The sequence below is a fragment of the Alligator sinensis genome, unplaced genomic scaffold, assembly GCF_000455745.1.
Source record: "Alligator sinensis unplaced genomic scaffold, ASM45574v1 scaffold611_1, whole genome shotgun sequence".
In the NCBI taxonomy this organism is placed as follows: Eukaryota; Metazoa; Chordata; order Crocodylia; family Alligatoridae; genus Alligator; species Alligator sinensis.
The window spans coordinates 1,442,770-1,453,652 of record NW_005842332.1 but is presented as its reverse complement, the minus strand read 5'-3'; the positions used below and the strand labels follow the sequence as shown (position 1 = coordinate 1,453,652).

Genomic DNA, 10,883 nt, shown 5'->3' with positions numbered 1-10,883 from the left:
GCTGAACCCTGCTTACGTGCATAGCCTGGAGACTGAAAACAGGTTATGCACTTTATCCAAATCAATATAAGCAATGCTCATTAAAAAGAGAAGCAGCCTGAACTAAGGTCTTCCCACCTCATTAAGGCTCCTGACTTCCCTTCTCAGAGAGTCATATGCCTCTAAGAGCAGCCTGGAAATGAACAGGACCCAGTCAGCTCACTGCTGTTACAAAAGCCTTGAAAATGATGTTCCTAGTCAGTTTTACCAATTACTCCATTAATGGGAGTAAACTGCATTAGGAAGTTGACAGCGGGGCCAAGGAGTTTCTGTGTGCTTAAATAGTTTATGCGCATAAGCAATATGCAGATTATCAGAATCTGTTGCAAGAGAAACAGTAGGCAAAAAACCAAGGAGTCACGCCTTAACATGAATTATGCACTTATCCAACACGCATCAATTTTAATTCACATCTTGTGGGTATGCCAGTGCCAATCTGCATGGAGACATTCCTATTCTGAATGAAATGGTTTTTAGAGTCAGTAAAAGTGATTTAATGCTGGATAGATGGAAGGGAGAGAAAGCAGGACTTGGATCAAAAAGAGGCGCAGAAAATACCATAGAATCTCACTCAAACAAAGGTTGCCCAACCAGAGCTTTTGAGAAAATGATCGCTGCATCTTCCACTGGCAAGCCTGGGTTTACTCTATTGCACAACATTGTAGAGGACTATCACATTTTACACAGAATGCACCTTTTAGGAGCCACTTACCAAAAAGTCACTTAATGTAAAATCAAAGGTCATTGTTTCATTTCAGGCATTGAAATGAGACTCAAGGAAAGCTGTAGAGTTATTTCAGCCGTGCATGCTACAGGTAGCATGCAGCTCTAGTGCAATCTACCAAAACCATTTTGTTATTGACTGTACTGAACTGCAACTGTGCTTTGTCATAGCTGCTAACCAGAGGCATTTGGAGCATTCAGACGATATGTTTCTAAGATTGTTGAGACCACTTAATATGAAGCGAGGCCTTCAAAGACCATCCACGTTACAGTCCTGAACTTACCACTGGATCTACACAGAAAGACCTCTCCTCATATGTATGGAGCTGCATGGACTTCAATGGAGAGGTGTTAGCTTCGGTGGTCTGGTGAAACACTTCTCATGGCAAGAGTGGGACCCACAGAAAATGATTAGGGGTTGGTCCAAAATCATTCTAATTCCAAGAAACACCAAGTCAGCAACACCAAGAATGTAATATTGCTATCAAATGCTGTGGTTTCTCTTAGACTTTCTTAACAGCTGGCCAATATATTATGTACACAAATGGGTTTGCTTGTGATGTACTTATGCTCAGATGCTCCATATAATTTAAAGCATAATTAGCAATGGTATCATCATCATGTCTATGACAACAGTGTTAACTGCAACATCATGTCGTAATGAAAACCCTAAAAATCATTATAAAAAATATCTCCTTAAAGCACTTTAAATAATTTACCAAAACCTACAAAAATTACGTTCATCTTTCTGCAACAGACCTGTTAAATAGGAGGTTTTCTTCACATTCGTGTGTATATATGATATACATAGATCAGTATCTCTCATCTTTTTTCAGTTTAGTTTCAAACTTTATCAAGCTATTTACAATGATAATTATTTTCTAAAAAGGCTGAACGTTATTGTAAAAAGTTACTTACAAAGTTGATACCTTGGTTTTCACCAAGGAACGTGGGCATTCCTCTATTGCTACGTCACTAAATTCTGCATCACCTCTGTCTAATGCTTCCTCATCTTGGTTCTCTTTGCATTCACATTCCCCATTTTGCTGGACTAACATTTTCCCTTCTGAACTTGAATCAGATACATTAATTTCTTCCTGACTGTTGCTGCATGGCGGCCTCTCTCTTTCCTCTTCCTTAATGTGCATGGTTTGGCTCTCACTGCTACATATATCTGTGCTAACACTGTCATCTTTTACTGCTGCCGTGCTGGGCCCTTGCAATGGGGGAGGACCTGGATCTAGATCTGACATGAGACTCATCTGCTCATCTCTCAAAGTCTTATCCTTCCTATCATCATCTGCTTCAGCTCTAACTTGCAAAGGTGCAGCCTCTGGTTTTTCACATATTTCTGCTACAGGGAGATTGATCTCCTCAACTATGAGCTTTTGAGGAAAAGTTGTGTCTTTTGGCCCTGTCTTCTCCTCTCTGTCACAGTTTCCCTTCTGCAACAGAGCTTCACTGTCCTGCCTAAGTTCACAACCAAGGGGGGAAGCTACCTCCATTTTTGAAGGGCTGCTCAGAGGAAGTGAACTTTCTGCATTTTGCCTTTTTTTCAAAAGCTCGGATCTCTTTCTCTCACGGGCATATTTCAGACTAGCTATAAATTTGCTGGAAATTTTTAGCTGAAAGGTGCTTTTTCTTTTGGAATTAGGCTTTGCATTCAAGCGGTTATGTAATTTACTGGGGTCACCTCTGCTGTTTTTGGCTGGAAAGCTTTTCTGCACGGACTTTGAGCTAGAGAGGTCCTTTTTACCTGCTGCATTTTGTTTTGCAGATGAACCACCCCTGACATCACCTTGAGTCCCTGCCCTTCCTTGTTTAGCTTTCAACTCAACAGTAGTATGGAAGCACATGTTTTCTGCAAAGGACACACTTTTCCCACCATCATGAATTATTGCACTTTTTCCTTCTGCTCCCCGAGAGCTTCTCAAGCCACCACTCTGCTGAAGTGCCTTAGTTTTTTTGCCCTGAGCTGATATCAGGCCAGTCTCAGTTTCAAGTAGTCGGAGACTTGCTTTTCCTTTGTTAGTGCTTGGCTTAGCCACTCTCAGCGGGTCAGTGGTCCCCTTATCCTTCTGTGTTCCCATATTGCTTACAGGGTCTTTGGCCTTTTCTGCCAAAAATTTCCTAATTTCTTGTTCGATGCTGTCGTCACTGTCCACCGAGCTGCTGTCGTCTGCCGCTGATGGAGCGCTCAAAGGGCATCTTGTAGTTTTAGCGGCCTGTAGATTATTCTGGTTAGAAACTGGTTTAGGTTTACCTTCTCTCTCAACTTGTAGTTCGCACTGTAGGCTCTTTATGCTTTCTGCTCTTCCCTTTGGAAGTTTGCCATTTATACTGCTTTGGAGGTTTCTCACTGCATTCTCCTTAGTCTCTCTCCTAGATTTTGAGAGGCTGCTTTTCAGCAGTGGGGGACTTTTAGACTCCCACTCACTTGGTTGAATGCTGCCAAGTTCATCCAACACCTGTATTTCCATGTCACTAAATCGGACTTTCTTCTTGCACTGAATTTTTTGATCTTTGGATTTTTTCTTTAGTTTCCTCTTGGACTTCAAGAGGTCCTTGATAGCACTATCAAGATCTTCATCACTGTCCAGAGAACTGCTCTTGTCAGACGAATCATCTCTCTCTTGACTTTGGATGGCACTTTTTAATAGTTCTTTTGCATTCTGGTGAACTTGCACCAAAGTGGTTGCTGAGTCTAAAGCCACATGCTCATCATCGTGCCCAGTTAACTCCCAAGAGATGAGCTTCCCTTTAATCTCTTTGTTACCACACCTTCCAACTTCACAGGCTTCTCTGTGACTGCTTAGTCCACACTCATTTTGAAACACTGGTATCTGTGAGTTATTATTATTACCTAGTTGGGAACACCTAGTTTCCACCTCTTTTGGTTTTTTTGGTGCAGCCTGTTTTGCAACCTTGCTTTCTCCTCGAAGCCTCCTTTTCCGACTCAGTGATAGCTTAAATGTTTTAGGGAGGGAAGGCTCAAAGCCAGCAGTGAGGTTATGATGCTCGGAAGAGGAAGGCAGGCAGATAGCATGGGAGAGATTACTGGGCTTGGGTACGAGACTTTCTGACTGTCCCTTGACAGCCAAGAAAGCCCTGATTTCTTGCTCTATGCTATCATCACTGTCTATGGGGCTGCTGTCACTCTCAGAGTGGGCAGGAGGCGCACACTGGGGAGAGAAGAAAGGGTTTGCTGCAAGGGGTCTGTTGTCACTTCCCACCGGAGGTGGCAGGATTGTTTTGGAAATGTCAAGAATGGCTTCTGCGCACATCAGTTCTGCAGACGTGTCTGCTCTACAAGAGGCCTGCAATGTGAGCTCGCAGTCAGCAATTTTGTTTACTGGAGAGGCACAGCCTCTGGCTTTTTTCACTGGCTTAAAGATCTGGTTCAAGTCACTGCCAGTGCTTTTCAATTCCACTGATTTTGTACCCATCTCTTTCCTCTTGTTGCTTAAAGTTTTCTTATGGACATCTGGTGAGATGCTTTTGGCCGAGCTAATTGTAAGCCTTGCAGAAATGTCTGCTGCCCGCTTTGTATCAAACTGCTCTCCTCCCAAGGGGACATGGTCGGTTGCTCGGCTTCCCTGTTTCCTAATTTTCTCCAGCTGATAGAGCTGAATGGCTTCTTCAATCCCATCGTCGCTACTCGAGTCAGATATGTGTGCGCTTTCAATTATTTGTTCTCCCCTCCAGAAATTCCTCTTGGCCTCGCTTCCTTTATTTTGCTCCACGCTCCAGGGCTCGCTAACTGCAGTCATTTTAAGATGTGCTTGATTCACTTGGCTGAAATCAATAGGCTCCTCGCTGGTTCTAGACTTCAAACATTTAGATTGTGAGCTAGCCTTCCGTAGTTTGGGATGGTGCCTTAAGAGGAGTGCTTTACAGCCTTGCTTTATGTTCGGGCAGTTTGCTTTGTTGGTTGTTTCTTTGTTATATTTTAACACAGATTTCACATGGGTCTCTCTCCATTCTAGTTTTCTATCTTCCATAATGACACACTTATTAGTTTCTTGCTGTTTCTTCTCATTCAGGAACTGCACAATTTCAGCCTGTATGCTCTGCTCGAAAGAGTCGTCGCTACTGATGCTCAGAGGGGAAGCAGACCGTGCCTTTTTGCTAATTTCCACGTGGTCAGAAACCAACTCTTCAGCTACCACTTCAGCCTCAAATTTCACGGGGAGATTATTAGCTATCTTGCTCTGCGAGAGTTCCTTTCTGACCCTTTTGTATCCATCTGTACTTTCCAAACACTGTACATTCCTCGGCAACAGCTGGTTACCCTTGCTTTTCGTTTTTAAGTACTCTTGAATGGCTTCCTCTATGTCGCGGTCAACAGAATCATCGCTGTCTGAATCTAACACCAGGGCTCCAAACTCAGAACTCTCTTCCATTTCTGTGCCATCAGAATCATCAGGACAACCCCGTTTGGAATATTTAATGTGCTCTTGTAGCACGCAGGTGTTAGACATAAGTCTCTTTGTACTTCCCTTTTCTCCCTTTTGCTTTTTCTGCATAATACAATCATACTCATTGTTCATGCCCAGGGAAGACTCCTGACTTTGCAGATTGTTTATGATCATCTGAACTTTTGCATTTACAGAGGATCTAGTGACATCCTCTTCCCATTCAGAGAAGCAAACAGGGAATCCACAACTCCTCGACTGCGCAAAGGGCTCCCAATTGGTCTGCAGAGCTACCAGAGGAGAGGCATTCACAAGGAACATTCTAGCAGACAACGCAGAAATCTACCACAGAGCGGCTTTTTCCTCAAATTGGTCTCCCTTCCATCCTAAGAGAAAAGGAAAAATACTTTTACAATGCATCCACAATACATGAAGACACATAATGCCTTCCACATGATACCTGGTGACTCCACTCACCTGCAAGTAACTCATAGCCTTATGTCAACTGTTCCCACAATTTACTTTTCCATATAATTTAAATGATAAAACTATGGCTCGTATCATAAAGGAAGCCTGGATGAAATGATGGTCTATCCCAGGGGTGGGCAAAATGCAGCCCAGGGGCCGGATGCAGCCCACCAGGCCATTCTCTCTGGCCCATGGAGCCCCTAAAAATTTAGAAAATTAATATTAATCTGCCCTAGGCTGCCTGTCACGTTGGCCTTTGATGGCTTGCCGAAACTCAGTAAGTGGCCCTCTGCCCAAAATAATTGCCCGCCTCTGGTCTATCCACCTGTGGCCACAGAGGACCCCATGGCTTGTTGGGTCTTGCTACAGTGCTATATAGGTAATTTCATCCTCCCTACCTAAGATTCTTAATCTGAATATAGGGTTTTTTGACTAGACTCCTACATCACTGTGTTGGATAAAAATTGCCAAAGTGCCCTGCAGCTGTCTTTCTATTGCTTGTGCATTGTTTTTTTTTTAAATTCTGGAAACCACTTTGGGGCAAAAGAACCCAAAAATGTTGAAACAGACTTTTTGTACTGAAACAACCCTATGACAGAAATGAAAACCATTCTGCTAATGACTGTATGCATCCTCTTCAACATTGTGGCTTTGCTCAAATAACTTCCTCCACCCATAGCTCCACTTTACCATCTGCACGATGCAGCAGCAAAGTCCTTTCAGGCTGTTTCCACCGACTGCTGCATTTGTAACACTGCAGTCATTCTGACTTCAACGCAGAAGGCAGGCCCTTCTACAAACAGAAATCTCAAGGGCTTGCAAGAGTGCTAAGAAGATTATGAACAATTATTTACATTATATTGGAAACCCCAAACAGTTTGAGGCCTGTTGCATTACACACTGAACAGCCAAACACTGAAAGACTTAGCGCACCCAATAAAGGTTATAATCCTCCATGGGTCTTCATGATGGCACAGGGGTCCATCTACAACAGGCATTTGCAGGAGTAAAATCTAATTTGGCTAGCGCTAGGCATACTACAACAAACGCCACTGCTCTGATGTCTGAACCTATTTGTCAATTCCACCACACCTTCTCCACAAATACAATAGGTTGACAGCGCAGCCTGGCTTCATATTGTGAAGAGGCTACAAAAACAAGCTTTTATCTCTGAACAAACCTGCCCTAACTCTTCTCAAGCATTCTCTAGCTTAAGCAGCCAGAAAGACATTTTTGTGACAATGTAATCTGCATTCACAAGTTTTCATTAAGAACGATTCCGATTCCTGAGTGTTTAAATGAATAAAAAAAACACTCACTCATGGTACAGGTGAGGATTGAACAGAAAATGGGGAGAAAAACTGCTATCTTATATCCATGAGGTACGTGAAGCTAGAAGCACGAAGAGCTCCGTAAATGTGCTAAATAGTATTTTTTGTCAAACTTGTTCTGCAACAAGGCAACGATCAACTTGAACATCATTGTGACAGCAAGCTGGAACACGGTTCCCATCTCACAGATTTACCCGTGACCTATCTCACCTGATTTTCACACACAGCAACCCAACCCTGCAAGGCCAAAGGAAACAAATATTTCTGCTGCTTCATTTGCTCGATTCTTGTCACAAAATGTCCTTTGCATAAAATGTTTTCTCCCAAGCCTTCAGCCATGGATAGTGATTTCTGATTCCCTCCTCAGCTAACGGCTCTTCTTATAGAATTTAACATTTAAGCATAGTGATCAAGGACATTCTTCCTTACAGGACAGTGCCTGGAGCAATCTAACACGTCACTGTAAGTTTCAAGCAAAGGAATAAAACATTAATATTTATCCCTACCACACGCATGCTAGTAACCTACCAAATAGCAAACCACTACGAAACATGGGTGAACTAGAGAGATAGTCCTCTCTTAGTGACCGGTTAGGACAGTGCTTTGGCCTGGAACAAAATAACATGGATTTATCGAGTCCCATGTCTGTACAACTGCATACAGTATATTCCCTGGATTTATCATGTCCCGTTCCTGTACACTAGCTATGCTATATTCCTTGGATTTATGTCCCGCATCTGTATGATATTTTACTATATATTCCCTGGATGTATCATGTCCCGCATTTGCATGCTATTTATGATATATTCCATGGGTTTATTGTACCTTGTGCCTGCACACAAGCTTATGATATATTTGCTGGATTTATCATGTCCAGTAGGTCTGTACACTAGTTTACAACATAGTTCTTGGCTTACAATATATTCCCTGGATTTATCATGCCCCACATCTGTACACAAATTTACAATATATTATGTGGATTTATAGTGTCCCGTGTCTGTATGCAAACTTATGATATATTCCTTGGATCTATCGTGCTCCATATCTGTACGCTAGCTCACGATATATTTGCTGGATTTGTCCCATGCCTATATGCTAGCTCATGATATATTTCCTGAATTTATCCATGCCCTGGGTGCGTATGCAAATTTGATATATTCTATGGATTTCTCTGAGGATTTACCATGCCCTGTGTCTGTACACAAGCTTATAATGCAATCCCTGGATCTACTGTGCCCATGTCTGTACGCCAGCTCACGATATATTTACTCAATTTATGTCTAGCGTGTATATGCTAGCTCATGATATATTCTCTGGTTTTATCATGCTCTCCGTGTGTGTATGCAAATTTATTATATATTCTGTGGATCTATCGTGCCCTGTGAGCGTGCAAACTCACGATACATTCCCTGGATCTATTGCGCCCCGTATCTGTATACTACCTCACAATATATTTGCTCAATTTATCCCGCAGCTCTACGCTAGCTCATGATATATTCCCTGGATTTCTCATGCCCTGCACCTGTACACTAACCTCACGATATAATCCCTGGATTGACCATGCCCTGTGCCTGCATGCTAGCTTCCCATACCTGCCCCAGGTTTCTCATGTCCCATATGTGTATACTACCTCACGATATATTTGCTGGATTTGTCCCACATCTGTATGCTAGCTCAGGATATACTCCCTGGATTTACCATACACACATGGGGTATGAACCCCGTATCTGTACACTACCTCACGATATATTTGCTGGATTTGTCCCACAGCACACTTACGATATAGCTTGTGGATTGATCATGCCCCATGTCTGTGTGCAAGCTTATGATACAGTCATGGGGCATGGTAGATCCAGGGAATGTATACTATCTCACCATACATTTGCCGGATTTGTCCCGCGTCTGTACGCTACTTCACAATATAATTGCTGGATCTGTCCCACATATGTATGCTAGCTCACGATATACTTCTTATCATGTCCCATACGTGTATGCAACTTTATGATATATTCTGCGGATTTATCGTGCCCCGTGTCAGCACACAAGCTTATGATACATTCCCTGGGTCTAGTGTGTCCCGTGTCTGTACGATACTTCACCATACATTTGCTGGATTTGTCGCATGTCTGTATACTACCTCGCAATATATGGGCTGGATCTGTCCTACGTCTGTACTCTAGCTCATGATACGTTTGCTGGTTGTGTCCCACATCTGTATGCTACCTCTTGATACATTTGCTGGATTTGTTCTGCATCTATAGGCTCTCTCATGATACATTTGCTCTACCGTACACTACCTCACAATATCATTTTTGGATGTGTCCTGTGCGTGGACGCTACCTCACGATACATTTGCCGGATTTGTCCCACATCTGTACAATACCTCATGATATTTTTGCTGGATTTATTCTGCATCTGTGTGCTACCTCATGTTACATTTGCCAGATTTGCCCCGCGTCCCTTTGCTACCTCACAATATAATTGCTGGATTTGTCCTGCGTCTGTACGCTACCTCATGATTACATTTGCTGGATCTTTCCCGTGTCGGTGCGCTACCTAAAATTTTTGCTGGATTTGTCCCACGTCTACCTCATGATATTTTTGCTGGACTTGTTCTGCCTCTATACGCTACCTCAAGATACATTTGCCAGATCTGCTCCGCGTCCATACGCTACCTCACAAGATAACGGCCGGATTTGTTCTGTGTCCGTACACTATCTCACGAATACAGTTGCCAGATTTGCTCCGCGTCCGTACGCTACGTCATGATACACTTGCTGGATCTGCCCCGCATCCGTAGAATACCTCATAATATTTTTGCTGGATTTGTCCCGCATCTGTACGCTATTTCATGATACATTTGCCAGATTTGTCCCATGTCCGTATGCTACCTCGTTATATTTTTGCTGGATTTATTCTGCATCTCTGCGCTACCTCACGATCCATTCGCGTGTCCATACACTATCTCAAAATATAACTGCTGGATTTTTTCCGTGTCTGTACACTACCTCACGATACATTTGCTGGATTTGCCCCGCGTCCGTAGAATACCTCATAATATTTTTGCTGGATTTGTCCCACGTCTGTACACTACCTCATGATTACATTTGCTGGTTTTGTCCCACGTCTGTACACTACCTCATGATATTTTTGCTGGATTTGTTCTGCCTCTATATGCTACCTCACGAATACGTTCGCCAGATCTGCTCCGCGTCCATACGCTACCTCACAAGAGAACTGCCGGATTTGTTCTGTGTCCGTACGCTACCTCACGAATACAATTGCTGGATTGGCCCCGCATCCATACATTACCTCATGATACATTTGATGGATTTGCCCCGTGTCCGTACATGACCTCATATTTGTGCTGGATTTGTCCCGCATCTGTACGCAATTTCACGATACATTTGCCGGATTTGTCCCACGTCCGTACACTACCTCACAATATTTTTGCTGGATTCATTCTGCGTCTGTCTGCTACCTCACGATACATTTGCCAGATCTGCCCCGCGTCTGTACGTTACCTCATGATTACATTTGCTGGATCTGTCCCGTGTCCATACACTACCTCATACTGCTGCCGGACTTGATCCACATCTATACGTTACCTCACAATACGCTTGCCGCACCTGCCCCTCTTCCGTACGCTATCTCACAACAGATCTGCCGGATTCGTGCCATGTCCACACGCTACCTCACGATACGCTTGCTGGACCCGTCCCGCGTCAGTACAATACCTCATGATCTTTTTGTTGGATTCATTCTGAGTTTCTACGCTACCTGGCGATACATTTTCCCCTTGTCGGGACGGTACCTCATGAATACATTCGCCGGATTTAATTATTTACCTCACAACACGGCCCTGCGCTGGTTCCGCCGACCCCCACCCGACACTGCCGCCGGGCCC

At 43.5% G+C, this 10,883-nt stretch overlaps 1 protein-coding gene across 2 annotated transcripts in view; it reads right to left on the bottom strand.

Moving 5' to 3' along the window:
• Positions 1-5,559, bottom strand: part of PPP1R26 (protein phosphatase 1 regulatory subunit 26) — a 12,245-nt gene extending 6,686 nt beyond the window's left edge. Inside the window, exon 1 of one of the 2 annotated variants that reach the window (XR_003095237.1) lies at positions 1,047-5,559. Coding sequence is in view for 1 of the 2 variants with exons in the window: in XM_006028627.3 (XP_006028689.1) it covers positions 1,681-5,498 (3,818 nt within the window). In the remaining variant the exon portion in view is untranslated. The remainder of the gene's footprint in view (positions 1-1,046) is intronic. The other variant, XM_006028627.3, reaches the window with a different exon arrangement.
• Between the last annotated feature and the right edge of the window lie 5,324 nt (positions 5,560-10,883).